At 52.5% G+C, this 20218-nt stretch overlaps 1 protein-coding gene across 1 annotated transcript; it reads left to right on the plus strand.

The window, feature by feature from the left end:
• Positions 3516–19901, plus strand: LOC102176495 (annexin A8). Its single transcript, XM_005699329.3, has 12 exons — positions 3516–3664; positions 8668–8758; positions 9842–9936; positions 11245–11358; positions 12779–12869; positions 13651–13730; positions 14179–14238; positions 14660–14753; positions 15002–15097; positions 16741–16799; positions 17927–18049; positions 18983–19901. The coding sequence occupies exons 1-12, from the start codon at positions 3644–3646 to the stop codon at positions 19040–19042; spliced, it is 984 nt and encodes a 327-aa protein (XP_005699386.1). The 5' UTR covers positions 3516–3643; the 3' UTR covers positions 19043–19901.

Below are 20218 nucleotides of genomic sequence, written 5' to 3' on the forward strand. Positions count from 1 at the left end.
TCATGGCATCTGGTCCCATCACTTCATGGCAAATAGATGGGGAAACAATGCAAACAGTGAGAGACTTTATTTTCTTGGGCTCCAAAATCACTGTAGACGGTGACTGCAGCCATGAAATTAAGACACTTGCTCCTTGGAAGAAAAGTTATGCCTAACCTAGACAGCATATTCAAAAGCAGAGACATCACTTTGCTGACAAAGGTCCACCTAGTCAAAGCTATGGTTTTTCCAGTGGTCATGTATGGATGTGAGAGTTGGACTATAAAGAAAGTTGAGTGCTGAAGAATTAATGCTTTTGAACTGTGGTGTTGGAGAAGACTCTTGAGAGTCCCTTGGACAGCAAGGAGATCCAACCAGTCCATCCTAAAGGAAATCAGTCCTGAATGTTCATTGGAATGACTGATGATGAAGCTGAAACTCCAATGCTTTGGCCACCTGATGCGAAGAACTGACTCATTGGAAAAGACCCTGATGCTGGGAAAGATTGAGGGCAGGAAGAGAAGGGGACGACAGAGGATGAGATGGTTGGATAGCATCACTGACTTGATGGACATGAGTTTAAGCAAGCTCCAGGAGTTCATGATGAACAGGGAAGCCTGGCATACCACAGTCCATATGATGTCAAAGAGTCAGACACGACTGAGTGACTGAACTGAAGAAAGAACCTAACATCCGACAAGAACTCTAGCTTGGCCTGGCTATACCCTGAGCCCCTCCCCGACACTATGCCAGCTTCTGCCGGCTCACTGCCACGAGTGTCCTTTATAGTGCCTGTCTGCGTAGCGGGAAGGGCAGGTCACTAAGATTTCACCCATAAGGACCCCACACTGAGTGCTCAGAGGCTCACCCCAGGGTGCAACTAGCTGGACCCAACTCTGCCAGATGCCTAGGCCAGGGCTCACTCAGTAGGGCTCAGGGAGGTGTAGTGTCAGCCACCCTCTTTCTGCCTGCCTCTGTGACATCATATGGCCATCCCCAGCCAGGTAATCCGGGGGAAGAGGATCACTCCTCGGGGCAGAGGCACACAGCCTGGGCCAGCAAGCTGCCCACGACTACCCAAAAGTGAGGAAAGACTATTCAGGAGGAAGAAATAGGCACACGGGCTATGAGCACAAGAGGATGGGTGAGAAGTTCCAGGAGAGACATGAGAAGACGCAAGATGTAAGAGACCCTCAGTGACGTGATGTCAGTGGGTGACTCTGAGATGGGTATGCTGAGCCCAGGGGACCCAAAAGAGCAGGTGGAGACCTTGGGGCTCTTGTCTCTGACATGAGACGTACCTGGCTGAGCCCAAGGGGCAGCCGAGCCTCAGAATAACTGACATGAAGGGGGAAGAACAGAGGCCCAGGGAGGAGTCCCGAAGAATAGTTTGCTTGCGGAAAAGAGATGAAAAAGAATGGCCGGCGTGCTGGGCATCCCAGAAGCCAAGCCCAGTGCTTCAGAAGGAAGGTGAGGTCTTGACTGCAGAAGCGAGTCAGGGCGGAGCCTAAGAAGAGGGCACAGTGCTGGTGGGATGGGTCTCAGAGGGCAGGCCTTCTGCAGCCTCACTGGGTCACTGGACTAAGGGCCCTCAGAGGGCAGGCCCTGTCTGACATTCTCTCCGCACCAAGTTCTGTGGCCTGTCTTTGTCCAAGAATCCAGCATTTCTTTCTGAGCTTGGCCCAGGGCCACCACACTGATGACCTAGCTAGGGTCATCCTCATAACTGACTTTGGCCAGACCGCCCTGGAGGGTATCCAGTCCCCAGACCCTGACCCTCATGAGGTGACGTGGGCATGGCCTTCATGAGCAGCTGAGGTCCTGCGAAAGCCTCACCAGGGAGGACACCATGGTTTTGGCCCCGGTGGCTCCCAAGGAGGGCGCAGAGTCTGGGGCCCAGAGGTGGACCTTTCTCAATCCGCGTGACCCAAGGTGGACCTCAATCTTCCTCTAGTGATGGCATCTTCAGCCCTGTGTGATGAGCCACCCCCAGGTCTCACAGCAGTCCTGGGCAACAGCTCCTCGCCCCAGCCCAGCTATCTACCCAATCTTCCGTAACTTGGCCCAGCTCCCACCCTCCCCACCCTCTCCAGCCCACACTTCAGGAAGGAGCAGCTGGGGACTTGGTGTGAACAGAGAAACAAGCACCTGAGCCAAGGTCAGGAACACAAACAGAGGGGACAGTTCTTACCTGTTACTCTTAAGAAATAAAATTCATATTTTCTGGCAAGACACGGAAAATTTAAACATAAAATTTTCTCTGCCCTTTGGTCTCCTCTCTCCCCCAACCATGCATTGTATTAATAAGCCTGCATTATGTATTTACCAAACCTCCCGGTCCACAGAAACAATTACTCAACCATGAAATGCAATTCTCAACCATGAAAAGCATTCTCCTAGCACCAGCCAGATAACTTTTTAACAGATAACATTCTTTCTTGATCTTGTAAGGGGTCACAAGGCACTCAGATCTGGATTATGTAAAGTGCTCATAGCACGTCATTTATGTACAGCCTTCTGCCTCAAAAACCTTGTATAACTGTCCTTGGTTTCTAATGGGCAGAACAGCTCTCAGAGCTTTCTGAGATGCTCTTCCCCGGTCACAGTCTTCAAATTTGGGTCAAATAAAATTTTCCGTTTCTTTCTTAGATCGGATGATTCATTTTCCATCAACACTATGGAAGATTTCACCGAATGTGAATCACACCACAGTGGGATACTTTTCTCTGGGGCTCTAGGAGCAGCGGGGGTTCTAGAAGCCCTGGGGAACCTCCCTAGGATGGAGGGGCCACTGAGCAGTCACTGAGGCAAAATCTTTACCTTTAGGTAGGAGGGGTTAAGAGGCGGAAAGTTGAAGCATTCTAGGCAGGGGCCCCAGGGAGAGTGAACTCCAGAAAGGAAAATGTTAATCTCTTTCCGGGAGGTTCCTCCCTCCCTTGGCAGCCAGTTCATACTCCAGGGCTGAGGGCAGAGCAGGCAAGTCAAGGGGGCCTGGTGGATCCTGTGGCTTCTACCCCCAAGAAGTATGATTCACGCAAATTATCTTAACTTGGGAGTTTCCACTTCTTACTATACTACATGGAACACCTACCTGCTTCTTAGGGTTGTGGCAAAGCTTGAAAGGGACAGAGCACGCAGTGATTAAAGAGGTATCTAGGCACAGAGACACCCCAGTATGTGGAGGATGCTATTAATTCACGTCTTTTGCAGAGCTCCCCACTGCATTGTTTATTGTGGAGATGCCTTGCAATAAATAGGCCCCTTTTTTATATAAATCAGGTCTAGCAAAGAGTGAATAAACAGCCCTATTTACTAAGTGTGGCTTTCAAAGGTTGGAACTCAGAATTTCCAGTCTGTGTAACAGCCACAGCTCAAACATTTGGCAGCAAGTAATGGATTTCCAAGGGCAGGTCTGGGCTGGTGCTAGGTGGGGCCTGAAAGCCACAAGAGGAACCCAGGGCTAGGCCTAGCCCAGGGGGTGGGGTCAGAATAGGGGTGGTACTGGGTGGGGCCTGGGGCCTGCCTGCTGGTGCTACCACACCCTACTCCAAGCCGCCCGCTCTTCTGAGTACAGCGGGGTGAGTGTGCAGAGTCTCTGAGTGGAGGGAGGGCTGACCAGTGTATCTTCGTCTCCCTGGGGAAAGGTGCCGGCGAGGTGGACGACATGGCCTGGTGGAAAGCTTGGGTAAGTGCAGAGCAAGCAAAGAGGGAGGGTTCCCACACACTGTTGGTCTAGAGAGAAGTCAGCTCAGGCAACATCTGCTGCCTGCCAGGCCAGGCACTGGACTGGGCTGCCCACTGGGGAGGAAGACAAGGAGAGACTGCCCCAGCCCCATGGATGCTCACGGCTGGAAACAATGGAAACAGGGGAGACGGACAGATAAAGGAACCTCAAAATGCAGCTGGGAAAGCTGAGGGGCTGAGAGAACCCAAATGGAGGGGTCAGGCCGCTGGAAGCAAGGGGGAATCACGGTTAAGTGATGCGTGTGTTTGTGTGTCTGTGTGTGTGGTGTGTGCACAGGTTTACAGAGAACCAGGCAAACGTTTCCTTTGAGAGGGAACAGAATATACAAAGGCTCAGAAGAGTAGGAAGCCTGGTTTTAAAGAGAAATAGGCCTGACGGTCCTGGATAAGGAGGGTAGCGGATCAGGGGAGATCTACCTAGAGAGTAGGACAGGGCTGGGTCCTACAGAGCCACCCATGGCAGGCAAAGGAGCTTGGGCTCTACCTTAAGAGCAATGGGGAGTCACTGAAGGAACCTGAGCTAGAGAGCATCCTGATTGAATAAGCTGATGTCGGAGGCCTCACCAATGGCCACCCCTCAGGGGATGGGAGGACAGCCCGGCCCACAGAGGTTTTGTACAGTTGAAATCTGTGAGTGAAATTTACAGTGACAGATGGCTGAGTTGGGAGGGATGACACATTTTGCCCCTAAGTCTCCTGTGTCCAGATGAATGCACAGGTTCTCGGGAGTGCTTCATCTGGGTTTGAGTCCAAGGCTGTCTCAGCTAAGGAGGTGAGAGCACAAAAGGAAGGAAAATGAGGAGCGGGCGGCGTCCCCCACTCAATGAGGGGGTGGGGGGATGTGCTCTGCACACCTGCAATTCATCCCCAGGCGGCCCTGGGGTAGCAAGGCTGCTCTTCCCACTCGACAGAGGAGGAAACCGAGGCTCAGCAACGTCTAGCGACTTGCTCAGCCCCACAGCTAGCAGACAGGGGTCTAGCGTGAACTGGGGTCTCTCTCTGTCCCTGCCCCAGGCTCTCTGTGGGTCTCAGTGGGCAACCTGGGCTTACCCCAGTTCAGGAAATCTCTTTGCCTCAAAGATCACTTCCCAGGAGCTCTCAGATTCAGACATGCTAGGCCAGGACAGGAGGGACAGAGAGGAGGCCTGCGGCAAGGTAGGGTGACTGTCTGGCCCTGGCGAGGCAGCCAGGACAGCTCGAGGGCCAGGCTGGCCTCCAGCTTCATCCTGGCTGATGGGAAACTGGGCTTTGAGGAGGCAGATGAGTCAGGGAGAACCTAGCGCTGGGCACTTTCCAAAGTCAGCTGTTGCCCAGGGTGGCCTGATTCTGGGCCTTGCTCCCAAAATCAGGGGCAGGGTAAAGGCCCAGCCCTGTGGCCCACCCAGCCAGGCAGACAAAAGCCTCCTTGTAGGGACCTGACCAACCTGGAGGAATGACAATGAGGCTTCCTGAGTATGTACTGTGCCCTGGACATTCCTGAGTCAATCTCTCACTTGGGCCTCAAGACATCTCTGCCATAGAAATGCCCGTATCCTTATTGACAGATATGGAAACGGAGGCACAAGGAGGATAAGACGGCATCCAAGGTTGCCACGCTAGGAAATGCTGGAGTCTGGGTTAGACTGAGCAGTCTGATGCCAGAGCTCAAATTCTGTGGGGCTTGGCAACCCACAAGCCAAGGGCATCAAGATTACAGGGGGACCCCAGGTGAGACTGGCTGAGCTTCCAGTGAGAGACAGATGACCTCTGAGCTTCTAACAAGACCAGGACTGGACCCGAGGGAGGTGAAAGATCAGCTCGAGGGAACCTGTCCGTGCCTCTCTTAAGGCGATGAAGTTTTGTCTCTCAAGTTCTCCCCAGCAGCCTTGTGACAGGAGAAGGCAAGGGTGTGGCAATTCACCGGAGACCTTCACAGATACAGAACAGATGGAGAGTCACAGGCCAGAATGAGTCATCTTTTCAGTGCAAATGTTCCTGTGTGGACTGGCCTGCTCTGTACAAGGCCCAGGAAGAACCTAGACAGACCTTTCTTCCAACGTGGTGGGGGGTGGGCTGGTCCTGAATAGATTATCTGGAGCTCCAACACCCCATGCTCACATCCAGGGGTCTGATTCCTAGGAAATTGTCTTTTTCACCTGTAAAACCTTTGTATGGAAAGTGAGGCTGAGGCTTCTCACTGCAGTGAAATCACAAGCCCCAGAGAGCTATTTACCAACACTGCCTCTGGAGCTCAACCTCAGACCGGCTGACTAGTATGTGTGGCCCGGTGTATCACTGCTGCACAGCCCCTGAGTGCCAGCCTGGGGCAAGAGGCAGGAGGAAAGCTCCTCCTGGGTGGCCCCCAGAGCTTAGCACTGAGATCTGAGATGACCCAACACTCACTCACAACCTGCATCCCTGTGGGCAAGGTCTCCTTCAGGGAAGAGTTCTGGGAAACCTCAGTGTCTGGAAAAGGTTGAGTCATTGATAGCAGGGGGGCGGCAGACAGCTGAGCTTCTGAGTCAGGCTGTGGGTTAAGTCCAGCATCATCATTTACTAGCTGTATAGTCTTGCCAAGTTCTCGAAGCCCAGTCTGTAAAATGGGGCATTCATAACTACCTAATGCAACTGGCAGAGATGTCAAGAAGTGCATTACATCTGAAGTACCTAAAGCCCCTAAAACACAAAGCCTGGCACATAGGACCTGCTCAAATCTTTAACAGTAGTAACAGACGCTTGTGACTCCACAAACAAGGATTATGATCTATGCGTGTGCCCAGCTGGGCAACATCTGGGACCACACAGGCTCTCTGGATCAAATTGCCACAAGGAATTACTTCTAATAATTTCTTCTATGAAACTTGGTGCTAAAGAATTAAAGTAGGAAAATCTATCACTAGATATTTGAAATTCAAGCAAAGGATATAGAAAGACTTCTTACCTTTTACTCAAAAGAAATATCTTTACAGATATAGCATGGATGGGAAGCTGCTCTGCATTTTCAGGAACTAGCTAGAGCCAGGAAGGAAGGAAGGAAAAACAGGAGGGGAAGAGGGAGGACAAAGGAAGGGAGGAAGGATGGATGGATGTGGTGACTGGATGAATGCAATGACGTGGTAGTGGGACACCTGGGTAGTGAATGAATGAGTGGGTGGTGGCTGGGTAAGCGGAAGAGTAGGTGAGTGGATGAGGGGTGGATAGGAGTAGCTGAACAGGCGCATGGGAGACCAAATGCAATGGGACTAAATTCCCTTCCATTTGAAGGGTCTCTGAGTCTCCTTCACACTCAGTCCCCATCTCCAATCTCCCTCCACTCCTTAATTGCCCATCTCCCAAAACACACACTTAAGAGGGATCATTCATTTGCACCTTAGAAATTCTGCAGAGCACAAGTCTCAGGAGCCCTCAGGCAAGACATGGATTAGAGACTTGGAAATCAAGGGCCTAGGGACTTCAGTTATCTGGTTTATTTCACAACTTTCAGAACATCATGCTGTGTTTTCTAAAGCTAACCCTCTGCCCCTTTGAGCCTGAGGACTTGGAAAGGCCCTGAGCTGTCAGGATGTTCAACTGGGTGCCCTGGCCCTCTGCTTTCTTATAAGCGCCCACTTCTCAAGAAGAGGGCAGATTGAGCTCAATCTGGCTTCCCTGCTTCATCCACACACTATCCAGGCAGCATGTTCCGCTCCATGAAGCCTCTCCTTACTTGATCATTGTCCTTGCAGCTTTGAGCAGGGCTGTCCCCTCCTGTTGTCTGCCAGTGGTGCTAGAAGAACCTGGGGGTGGCTGGGCCTACTGCCTGCCTCAGATGGCAGATGCCTAAGGGAGACACAGCCTGATTCAGAGCCCACGCCCCAGCACAGGGGCAAGGATGGGAACGGTTTTGTGGCTCTGGCTGGCGCCAGCCTGTTAAAACAAGGAGCCTTTCTGCAAACAAGGGGCCTTTCTGCAGAGGAGACAAGGCAGTCCCACAGAGCCTCCAGGGAAACCAGCAGCCCCTCAGTCAGGCCACGGTCCCTGGGGTACCCTTCCCTACACAGCTAATGCCCTGGAGTGACCAACTCCTGGGTCATTCGGCCTCACAGATCTAAGAGACTCCATGTTGCGCCCTGTCGCCCCAGTAAAACCGCTGCTGGCCTCTAAAGAGTGCTCTAGCATCACCCCCTTCAAGCCCTTGCTGATTCTGTTTCAGGCCAAGTCCCCTACCCTAACTCTGTCCTCCCAAATTTTTTGTCTTTTTTTTAAAATTTTCCTTAAAGTCATTGATCATCACAAAAACCCAGAAAGTGCAAGTAAAGAGGAAACAAATGTCTGCCTGAGGATCAAAGGACCCAGAGCTAGAAAGGAGACATGGCACAGGACTGGGGTGTGCAGAAGGGCTTGAGGCATGGTCCCCACGGAGCAGCTGGGCATGGGAGAGCTGAAGGCTGGAGTCCAGTCTCTAGACCCTCTTCTTGCTGTCCCACAATCCACACGGTGGCTCTGGAAGTGGCCACAGTGCCAGCTACCTGTGAGGTCTTCCCCTACACTGTCCGAGCCTACAAGCCCCAACTCCCCAGGCGTGGCACTGGGGCTGAGAGCTGGGATTCCATCTCTTACGGTGGCACTGACCCACTCCTCCTCAGAAGGCCCCTCCTTCCAGCCTGAAGCCCCTCCTTCCAGGCCTCCCCTTGACCAAGGCCCTAACAGGCACGTGGGGCCTCTGCAGCCCTGACATGAGGGGGCCGTATGGCACCTTCATGCCAAGTGGACAAAGGTGCCCCTTCCTCAGCACAGTCTGCCGGAAACTAGCATATCCGGAAGCTACAGGCTCCACTCGCCCTGGGAGGACATGCAGGTCCAGGATGGATGGAGGCTCAGCCACTGGTCGGCAGGTGCTGAGCTGGTGCCCACCCCACGGAGGCAGTGGCAAGGTGCACTGCTTTCCCCTGCTCCCGCTCTGAGCAGGCCTGGACTCTCTTGCAGGTTGAACAAGAGGGCATCTCAGTGAAGGGCAGCCCCCACTTCAACCCAGACCCTGACGCAGAGACCCTCTACAAAGCCATGAAGGGGATTGGTGAGTGGCCTTGATATGGGAACTCAGTGAGTCTCTGGGGCTCTGCCCATTCTGCTCAAGACCCCTCTGCTCACACCCTTGGGAGTCAGGGTCTCCCAGTCATCTACGGGCACACAGGGCCCACCTTCCCCAGCACAGGTCTACACAGCCCTGAAGGCTGGAGGTGGGAGGGCGGGTATGAGTGACGGGGGTGGGAAGCAGGAGGCCATCTGCCATGCGTCCCTGCACGTCCTTGTGCAGGGACCTCCTCTCACTCAGCCTGAGCTTTCGCACTTGTGAACTAGCCCCAGGAACTCTGGGCCCTGCGTGTCACTGTGAATTTCAGATGGGACAATACTGGGGAGTGTGGGGGGCTGACCTAGTTCCAGGGGCTCCAGCCATGCAGGCTCTGCAGCATCTCCCCCCACCCGGCTTAGGCTGGCCGCAGGGCCAGCTCCATCCTGTCTCCAGCGTCTGCTTTCCTGATCGCTGGCTGGAGGCCCGCTGGGATTAGGATGACCTGGCCCAGACAGCCCTCATGTTGTCACCCTAGGCGGGATTCACCCTTTCACTGGCTCCAACTGGTGAACTGTGGCATTAACAAAAACTGCCATTCGCAGACAAACTGAGAAGGAATTTTCTGTCCTCAGCTTCCTGTGAAATCTTTATTATTATCTCCGTTTCCCAAAGAAAAAATGCGATGGCTTGGAGAGGTGAAGCTTCCTGTCCACCCAGTCTCTGGGCCAGGAATCAGATCTGGTTTTCTGGATCCTCCGTCCCCACCATCCCCCCCAGTCACCAGCACAAGGTCAGGGCAGGAAGTGAGCTCCAAAGGCCCTGGGCTGTGTCCAGAGCAGAGCAGATGATCAGAGGGGCCTCAGAGTCCGTCACTGTGAGGCTGAGCCTGGGCTGCACCCGCACTGGGCCAGGGGTGGACAGGTAGATTTTCTGTCTGTCTTATCTACACCATGAAAATCATCAGGTTTGGGAGCTTTCCAGGTGGTGCGTCCCCACTGCTTGGCCACCATGCAGCTGCCCTCCCTCCTCCCCAGCCCCCATCGGCCCCTGGGGGACATGGGGGTGCTCAAGCCATGCCCCTTGCAGGGACCAATGAGCAGGCCATCATCGACGTGCTCACGAAGAGAAGCAACGCGCAGCGGCAGCAGATCGCCAAGTCCTTCAAGGCTCAGTTTGGCAAGGTAAAGGCGGGCAGGTGTGCGCAGGTGGGCTGTGGAGGCTGCTGCTGCCATAGACGACCGGGGAGGCAGCACCATGCTGGACGAGCTCCAGCTGACCAGGAGCCCCGCCTCCTGGCAACACAGGCATTTGGGACATTCGCTAAAAATATGGTGCATTTTATCTCTGAAAATCAGATTTAACTCATCATCCTGTGTTTTACCTAGAAAACTTACTTACAGATGGCTGTCCACCCCACGTTTCCCAGCCTCTCTCTCACTTGCTCCCTTACATTCACTCCAGGGTCCCACCCCTGAGCTATTTCCCTGCCTCTACACTTTGCTTGCCCAATTTCCTGAGCCTGGAAGGCCCTTTTCTTTCCCACATGCCAGGGATGCAGGGCAGACTCGGCCCTGTGCTGTGCGATGGGGTTTTCTCCTCACATTGGAGCTGCCGTTCATGTACACTTTCCCTCTTGCCGTGGGGGAAATCCAAGGGCAGGGAGCACACCGTCTGGCTTTGTCCCTCCTCCCACTGCCCCCAGGACAGAGCCAGACACTGGTGTGCCAGATAAAGAGAGTAAAAAATGCATGCAGAGTCATGGTAGCTGGAAGCCTCCATCAGCGCACATCAACAATGTGGACATTTAACCCAGAAAGACGAGTGGCAAAACCCAGACACGGCATATGAGAAACCAATATGCTCTTCTAAAAAATAATTTCTCTCTCTTAACCTTCACAGCCATGTATTATTCTCTGCATTTGATGTTAGAGGAAACTGATGTTCTGAGAGGTAGGGACTGTTGTCCAAGTCTCCAGAGCCTGTAAGAAACAAGGATGGGTTTGAAATCTGGATCTGAAAAGGCCCTTGGTCCTTTAGCTGTGAGGAGATCAGCTGTGTGTGGCCTTGTGGCTTTTTGCAAACACAAGTGGCCTGAGAAAGAGACATGCATAAAATAGGTTCCTTAATTCATTTCACTCGTTCGTCGAGTGTCTACGGGCTAAATGACAGGGACTCAATAGCGAGTAATAACAAACTTGTATTTCGGGATTATGGTGTGTCCAACCCTACACTGAAAAGGAGCCTGACATCTCTCTGCCAATCCCCTAAGCAAGGGCATGAAGCAGGGACGCCACGGTGTCTGTTCCACAGGAAAGGATAATGATACTCAGAGGGGCTGAGTTGCTGGCCCAAGAAACCCCAGCCAGCGCCCGCACATGGCAGAGCCTACTCGGGAATCTCGCCAGAGCCCCTGGGCCCCACCACCATCCTTGCCAGCACTCCGGTGGGTGCAGCACCCAGAATATCATCATTCCCTCTTCCTGCCTTAGGATCTCATCGAGACCTTGAAGTCGGAGCTGAGTGGCAAGTTCGAGAGGCTCATCATAGCCCTCATGTACCCTCCATACAGATACGAAGCCAAGGAGCTATACGATGCCATGAAGGTAACCACGCAAGTTGGTTGGGGGAGGGGCAGAATCACTTACAAGGACTGAATGGGGGGATGATGCCCAGGACTCCTTTCCCCAGAGAGCTTGGCACAGGGAGCTCGAAGCTCTCCTTGAGCCACTGTTTGGCATGAGCTCAGCAAGCTGGGAGCTTGCTGCTCATGAGAGTGTAGAACACATTTCAGGACTTAGTAAAACATAGGTTCTCCTGTCTCAGAGCAGAAAGAAGTTGGTGAGAGGCCAAGTGACAGGTTAATGATTTATTAGAATAGAAAGCTTGTGAGGCTAAGTGGGCTACAGCTTTATAATCAAAGGAAAAGTGGGGAGGGGGAGAAGACCACCTTCTTCCTCATTCTTGGCAGGACATCAAACTTCAATCATCTTTCCTCCTCCACGATGGGTGGGGGATTTTCTTGTCCCTAAATAGTCAAACAGGGACCATCATGAAACAGTGGAAATGAGCAAAAAGGCTGTAACGTATACTAAAATATGGTAAATCATCTCAGTTTTCAATATAACGTCTCCTTTTCCTTGAGTTTTGTCTTTAGTGCAGGCAGAAGAGCCTGTCCTAGGAATCATTAACTTACCGAGCCCACTGGGCAGGATGTGGGCCTCATTCCACCATTGTTTCATTGTTGGGGGAATGTCTCACTCTTCTGTGGCATAGTTTCATTGCTCAGCGAGGCTGCTTGGTTTTGTGGTTAAGCAAACTTGTTTTCCTGAGTGATCATTAACTTACAGGGGTCTCCCATACTTTTTTCTCTGTTGACCATCCCCTAGTGGGATTAACTATTTAATCACCTACTTTGTCCCCTTACCCTGTTCCTGTCACTCAGACTGCCACCAAACAGACTGACCTCCTGCGTCACCTGGTCTTGATAAAGCCAAAGTCAGTCCTTGTCGGGACACCACTAGACCGGGTGTGCAGGAATTAGGAACCAGCCTCTGCTGTCGCATGCCTGGTTCTCCAGTTTCCCTTTACTTCCATTGCTCCTTTTGCGTTTGAAGGTAATTCAGGAGTCAGGACCAAGGAACAATAATCATCTCCATGGAAAGGTCACTCACTGTGTACACGGACCTGCTGGGCATTCTACATCTACTACCTCCACCCCCGGGCGGGGGTGATTTATCATCCCTGTGTCCTGATGAGGATCCTTGGGCTTAGGGAGGTCGAGCCACCTGTTTGGGACCACCTAGCTATGGAGGGGCAAGCTGAGACACAGTTTTCCCATCACATCACTTGCCCATAACAGCCACCACTGGAGACAAATGCAGGTGTCTCCTCCTGAAATAACATCCTCCAGCAGAGGCCTCCCAGCAGAGCGATGGCGAGTTCTTCCTAGGGCCTGCCTTGTGCCTCTTGACAGCAGGAGGATGCAAATGGTCCTCTCCAGTAAGCAGAGATTTTTATCCACAGGGCATAGGAACCAAAGAGGGTGTTATCATCGAAATTCTGGCTTCTCGGACCAAGAACCAGCTGCAGGAGATAATGAAGGCATATGAGGAAGGTAAGGGGCCTGTCAAGAAGAGAAGATGTGGGCCCTGCGTTAAAGGCCAGCTTTTGGGGATGACCATGAGCTTTGGCAGCGTAGCAAGGAATAAGAGACACAAAGTGTCCTGGGCCATGTTGGAAAGGACTCTTTCTAAGCTTTTCCACACATGGGTGCTGAGCACCCATTGTGTTCCAAATCCCATGCCTGATAGTGAGGTCAGATATGGCTCAGGCTTAGCCGCTAAGCTCCCTAAACTCACAGGCTGTTTGCTGGAGGGAAAGGCATGCAGACACTAACTCTGACCCTTGAGAGTATGGCAGTGCTGCAGGCCACAAAATTTTTCAGCAGCGGGTGGTGGGGCTGGTACCTTCCTGGCTGGGCATAGGCTGACCCCAGAGACCATGCAGGGCCCAATTTCAGCAGTGGGGGATGTGGAGCCCAAGCTAGCTATCATGGAGTCCACGGTATGCAAGGCAAAGCCCCTCTTCCTCAAGGTCTGCCTCGTGAGGAGTCTGGCTGAAGGTTCTGGCTTTGATGAGCCACATAATGAACTGGAGCTTGATCAGGCTCTCTGGACTGGCCCATCTCTGTGTTTTGAGCCTGGCCAGCAACCCATGTCGCTTCCTTGCTCTGAATGACAACCAGTGGGGAGCCTCTGCCACTCAGACACTTGCACAGTGCAGACAGTCTGTACCAAAGACTCACCCTTCCTAGAAGGCTTTAGTCAGGAGAAGTATGGGAAACGGGGCTGAGAGGAGAAGAGCAGGCCTAAGTTTCACGGTCCTGATCCCTGCAGACTATGGGTCCAACCTGGAAGAAGACATCAAAGCAGACACCAGCGGCTACCTGGAGAGGATTCTGGTGTGCCTCCTGCAGGTATCACAGCCCTGGATCCTGGGAACCCCTGGTCTGGGGGATCCCAACCACTCCCCACTCCCAGAGAGCGGCTCTTGGCCAGAGCTGCTGGGGTTGGGTGAGGTGGGGGCAAGCGTGCGGTACAACCACTGGGGCCTGGGCTCACCAGCTTCATCCCAGCATGGTTGGGAGGTCCTCATCGCAGAACCCTGCACCTCTCCAGGAAGCAGAAGGAGAGGGCACATCATTGGGCAGGTCCTGACCACCAGGCCCATGCCAGGCATAGAGCTTACTTCTGCTCAATGAATTCCCCATCCCCCTCGGGGCATTTCTTACAACTCTCATTTTACAGTTGAGAGAGCCAAGGCCCAGAGAGGATAACTGTCCACCTGCCTGCCCAGCGGCCCCCTCTGCCCAGGCTGCTCTGCTCAGCCAGCCTACCTTACAGAGTCACGTCTCCTGTTCCTAGGGCAGCAGAGATGACTTGAGTGGTTATGTGGACCCAGGATTGGCCCTGCAAGATGCCCAGGTGAGGCTACCCCTCAGCAGCTTCTGCCTTCCTGGCCAGCTGGCCCCACCCTCTGCCATCTAGACTCCAGGCGGGGCAGTGGGGGAGGAGGGGGTTTTCGGATGACGCTAGGCTGAGACCCAACTCAGCTCTCGACTCTGGGGATGCTGGGCCTCCGAGGCCCAGATGTGTACTTTCAGGTCTCTATAGGTCCGCCTGCTGGCAGAGCGCTTAGAACTGCCTAGAGTTAGGGTGAAGCCCAGGGCAAGGCGGGGCAGCTCCTAGAGCAGCCCGAAGAAGAGAATTTAACCATGGGAACGGCAGGCTCCCCGTCCAAAAGATGGTCGAGCAGAGAAGAATGCCGAGCTGGCAGGGCAGACCGAGGGTGGTTCTTCACCCCCTTGCTCACCTTCACTGGTTGTCACGGCTGTCCCAATGCCAGGATCTGTACGCAGCGGGTGAGAAGATCTGTGGGACGGACGAGATGAAGTTCATCACTATCCTGTGCACACGCAGTGCCACACACCTGCTGAGAGGTACAGGGGGAGGCAGGGAGGCAACGTCAGGACTATGAGGGGCGGGTGTCTGTCCCTTCATACTGAGTACTCAGTGTGTGACCATGTCAGGACATGGAGCTGGGGAGAGGGCTGAGGATCCCGGGACCCTGTGCCCAGCAACCAAGTGGAAGTCAGGGGTGGTGAATTGATGTATATTCTCTGATGTAAGATGTTGGGGGATGTCAGGCTGAGTGCACATGTCAGCTAAGAGAAGGCTCTCTCCACAGTGTTTGAGGAATATGAGAAAATTGCCAACAAGAGCATTGAGGACAGCATCAAGAGTGAGACCCATGGGTCTCTGGAGGAGGCCATGCTTACAGTAGGTAAGAGACGGAGCTCCATGGTCAGGTACACATGTGTCTCCCGGCCCTGGGGCTCAGTGGAGGGGCAGCATCAAAGGGCAAAGGGCCCAGAGCTCCATGGCAAGTGCTGGGGACCTGTGCTCGCCCAAATCAAGGTAAACCTCCATATCAGCCCCCACTCAGCATGTACCATCCACCCAGGACACTGGAGCTTCTAGGGAAGCCCCAGAGTCCTCAGTGTGCTCTGTGCTGCCCGCGATTGTTCCCTGCGCTGCTCATGTAGTTCCCAGCACTGTGTATGTCGTTGTGTATGTGTGTGAAGGTGTCTGAGTATGTGAATGTACGTGTACGCACACTTGCAGGATTGTGCAAGACCCAGGGGCTATGCTCACCCACAGCAGCCACACAGAGAACATTCTGGCTTTGATTGTGAAGGTCCGAAAAAGCCAACCAGCAGGACCTCAGCCAGGGGTCTGTTCCCTGCCTCAGTTGCTGACTGAAGAAATGATGAAGTGTAGTTGGAGTCCAAACTGAGTGATGGGTCATCTGACGCTAGGGGAACACTGTGAGCCTTCCCCCAAGCATGAGGTCAGATTCATGTAGAAGGACCCATTCCAGGGCACATCCTGGGGTCCAGCGCCAAAGTGACAGGCAGAAGAATCATTGCAGAATGCAGAGCTGAGGCCCAGAGCAGAGGGACTTCCCTCCTCCCTCCCGTGATAGAGCCAAGGTCACCTCCACACCAGGTTGCCAAGTAGCCTGGGAGCTCCACAGTATGTCCTGGTCCCTAAAAGTTGATTGGGACATCTGACACTCCCCAGCCACCTTTGAGTGCTGTGATCAATCTAATCTATGCCAGAGCATCCAAACATGACCCCTGATCCAGTCTCAGCTTCCACAGGCAGCCCCTGCCTTTAAACAACTCCTAAATAAAATCGACAGGCAAGGAAAAGCAAGACCGTGCGGCTCCCTTCTGGGCACTTCCTGTTGATTACTTCTGAAGACTCACATCACTGTCTTCACATGAGAACAGGGCAAGGCAGGGAGATCAAGTCACTAACACACAGCGCCATCAGGCAGGGTTCAAACTCATGCCTGTCTCCCTCAGAGCCCTCCTCTTTCTGCTGCCTTGGATCAAAACGCCAACCTCCCCACCGAGACCCTCAGTCTCTAAAGCAGCATCCATGAAAGAGAGTGTGGGGCCAGGGGCTCTGGAGCCAAGCCCCATCTGTCACAGGGGAATTCAACCTGCAGGGGTCCTCTGACAAGTGACACTCAGAGGCCAGCGGTCACCATAATGGTGGCTCCTCCCTGGAGCTGAGTGGAGGGACTCTCAGTGACGCTGTCTCTGGAATGTAAGAGCCCAGGGGCTCCCTTGGTGGAGCTGTGGTCTGATGGGCCAGACCAACCCTGTGGGCCCCAGTGCATTTCACACCCTGCCCTTTTGTCTGCCTGCTCTGGGCCTTTGCACCTGTGCCCAGTGCCCTGGGCTTCCCTCCCTGCCCCACCCCTCCTGACACAAAACCCTTCAGGACTAGGAAGAGCACCAATAAATGGGCCAAGATGTGCACAACCCTTAGGACCCAAAGCAAGACATAAATAATGAGCATGTATGCAATGCTGCCCCAGCCGCTGGTTGCTAACAGAACTTTTCTGTTTGCCAGTGAAGTGCACCCGGAACCTCCACAGCTACTTCGCAGAACGCCTTTACTTCGCCATGAAGGTAACTGCTTTGTTTTCTGTGTGCCTGACCCTCAGTCCTACATGGCACCAGTCGCAAAGCCAAAGAGCTCAGAGCCACCACCCAGTTCCTCCACACGTGGGCCTCCTCTTATCCCACCCTCCTGTGGATCAGGCTGGTTTTAGTTCTCAGTGGGCAAGTCAGGCCAGGGAAGGGAAGCCGCATCCCCTGAAGGCTGGATTTGAGCAGGTGCGCTCCCAGGTGTTCATGGCCCTGAACTTTTACCACAGTTCTTTGACACTTCATGGTGCAATCCGCCCTCCCATCTGCCCTCCCAGAGATGACGAAACTGTGGTCAAGGTCACAGAGCTGATACACGGCAAAGCCTTGATTTGAACCCAAGTCAGTGCAATTGTCCTTTTTAATTTATTTCATTTATTCATTACTGTCCAAGTGGCTTCCGTGAGAAAGCACAGGATTGCCAGGAGATCAAGGCACCCTTTGAATGGACACATTCAACTTTTCTGCTTGTGCCGGCGTGCCGACCTGGGTTGCCTATTGTCCAAAAGGCTGCACTGGCCACCCAGACAGCTGTTCAGATGCTCATATTAGGTGCAGGTTGTGGTATCTGGAACCACACTGGAAGATAGATAGTCAAAATAATTCCCGAAGGTTAAGGTGAGGTAAAGATGCCCACCTTTTCCGACTGATGGTGGTTAACATTGCCTGAAGCAAGAACCCCAAGCCCTCTGGCTACATCTGGCCAGGGAAATAAAAAAGGGTGTGGCCACGTGGCTCCTTCTGACATAAGAGTATTCAAGGGTGAAAGTGAGAGGGAGAGTCCTGTTTGTGAATTTTCCAGTTAAGCAGAGTTCATGATGTTGCTGCCCTAGGAAGAGGTCTTATTCTTGGAGCAAAGAGTATTTTGTGTCCAGAATCAAATCAAACACACACTGCAGCCTGGGGCCTTTGGCTACTAGTAAGAAGCAATATGAGCAGTGAGCAAGGAGGGATCAAGGGGTCCCCTAGTGCATCCTTCTGATGCTTCACTGTCCTTCCTGTCTCCCCATCCCCTACAAAAGCCCCCTGGACCCAACAGAGGTTTGTCATGGTCACAAAGATGGACCAGGAAGGCAGGAAGCGATGGTTGATTGCTGTGTTTTATCCAGGGAGCAGGGACTCTGGATGGGACCCTGATAAGAAACATCGTTTCCAGGAGTGAGATTGACTTAAATCTTATCAAGAATCAGTTCAAGAAGATGTATGGCAAGACCCTCAGCAGCATGATCATGGTGAGTCATGAGCTCCCAAGTCTAACACCAGTTTGAAGCAGAGACCTTGCTGGGAAACCAGAATGCTGTGACCAATGCCATCAGTCACACGTGTCCATCCCTTCCCAGGGAGCATCACACTTGCACTCATTGCTGTGTGGTACGTGCAGGGATCGGCAAGGAGGTCAGTGTGCCTATTGGAGGTCCCTGTTCACCCAGAAAGTTAGCTTTGCCTTTGCCTTATAGTTAGCCCTTTGAAAATGACACACCAAATCCTTGCAGAAGGAACCGTATCTGAAGAGTCAATGAGAGTATATAGTTTAGTAGGAACTGAGGAGCAGCATTCAAATACAGATTTAAGCAATCCTGGCAGCAACATTTAAAGGAGATAAATCATATGAGCTTCAGTGGGTTGCCTAACATGATTCCCATTAGTGAACGTTCTAAAGTTGAGAAAACGCAGAGCAATTATCACACTGCTGTAACTTCAAGAGAAATAGCTCTTCTAGCTGTTAATGTCAATTGAGGCCTTGACAGTTTCATTAATGAAAGTCAAGTCATGAGAAATATATCCCTAAGTCTTCACTGGCTACTAGTCAAGTCTCCACTTATTCTACAAATGCCTATTATTCACTATACTTTTCAAGAAACACATGGCTTATGAGATGTTAAAAAGACATTTTCCCTTTCAGAAGTTTCAGAATGCAGCAACAGGTGGCCAGGGTGAGGGGTGGGGGTGCGTGGTGGCAGTAGGAACAGCCTGAAGTGGAAAACAAGGAAAGATAGGTGGCAGTGTGGGGGCAGTGGCATAGGAACCAGCGCAAGCATGTGCCAGGACTCCCCCCAAGCAGCACAGCTCCTAGCTATAAGAGCTCCTGACCGGGACGACTCCAAGCCAGGTCAATGTCCTTCTAACCAAACTCCCTTCTAAACTCATGTCCCTCCTGTCCTCAGGAAGACACAAGCGGTGACTACAAGAATGCCCTGCTGAACCTGGTGGGCAGCGACCTCTGAAGCCTCAGAAGGACAAGAGCAAAGGCTAAGAAGGCGGAGTCACTGGGTCCTGCTTGCTCAGCCTTGGCCATGGATGGGGGTGGGGGTGGGGGAAGCCACAGCGCACCTTTCAGTCTTGTATCTCCCGGCTTCTAGCACTTTCCACCCGGTTTCTCTGATCCAGAAAGAAGGATCAGCCTGGGACTCGTACCTCTACTGTCCTTCCAAGTCAATTCCAGGTGTGAGCACATTGCCAACCTTAGGATATACTGTGCCTGGTCTAACAAATACCTTGATGTGAAGGAGTCTGCAGGAGCTCGTAATCGTTTCTTTCTCCCTACACAAGCGCTTCCCAAGCCTGCCTGATCAGAGCCCCCTAGGCACAACTTACACAAAGACTCAGCCGCACCCCCATCTACTAAGCTAGATCTGCAGAGAAAGGACCGGAGAATATGGCATTTTAGTAAGTGTCTCAGCTGATATGCTTCTCTTGCAGACAACCAGAGAAGGCTGTGAGAACCTATCTGTTTCAGAGCACGTACTCATGGGCAGCTGAGAAAGGAACACATATATCCAGGCCAGCTGGGCTGCCCAACATTCATTCTCCAGCTTCATCTAAAGACACTAGGCAGCAGGTAGAAGAGAAGTTCTCTCATCATCCTCCCAGCAGAGCAAGCTGAAAACTAACGTCCTGACAAGGACACTGTGTTCTTGTCACAGGCTTGAGCTTCTCTAACTTGACAAAATCAGGCCCTCCTTCCTTTCATGACAGAGCGTGGAGAATCTCTAATGCTAACCAGTGGCAATGGCAACTGATTACAGGGGAACCTGAGATGCCTGTGTTGAGCTTTTCAGAATAATAAAGATTTTTACAACGGAATATACGTGTCTTTGGACTTTTAGCAGTGACCAAAGTAGGACCGCTTGAATTAGCCAACTAGGCTCTACCCCATTGAGCCTACTCTCCTGATTTTGCCATCTAGGGCCACAAAGCTTATCTTTTTCCATTAACACCATTTCTGATCTCTGAATACAGCCCACATATTCTGCCAAGATTTCTTCTGTCAAAGCCAAATGTCCCTGATGCCTTCAACTATCCCTCCTAATGCCCAGTTTGCAGCCAAGTCCTCTGAACATGCTCTAGCTTGCAAACCCCCTTTTAGAGTACAATCCCAAGGAACTGGGTTTGTTTATTGG

This window comes from Capra hircus, chromosome 28 (genome assembly GCF_001704415.2).
Source record: "Capra hircus breed San Clemente chromosome 28, ASM170441v1, whole genome shotgun sequence".
Lineage (NCBI taxonomy): Eukaryota > Metazoa > Chordata > Mammalia > Artiodactyla > Bovidae > Capra > Capra hircus.

What these genes read in the sequence shown, in the direction of transcription:
- LOC102176495 (XM_005699329.3), top strand. Translation starts at nt 3,644, where the DNA reads ATGGCCTGGTGGAAAGCTTGG. An exon ending in TGGCCTGGTGGAAAGCTTGG is followed by an intron (nt 3,665 to 8,667) that starts GTAAGTGCAGAG and finishes ACTCTCTTGCAG; the next exon opens with GTTGAACAAGAGGGCATCTC. An exon ending in CAAAGCCATGAAGGGGATTG is followed by an intron (nt 8,759 to 9,841) that starts GTGAGTGGCCTT and finishes TGCCCCTTGCAG; the next exon opens with GGACCAATGAGCAGGCCATC.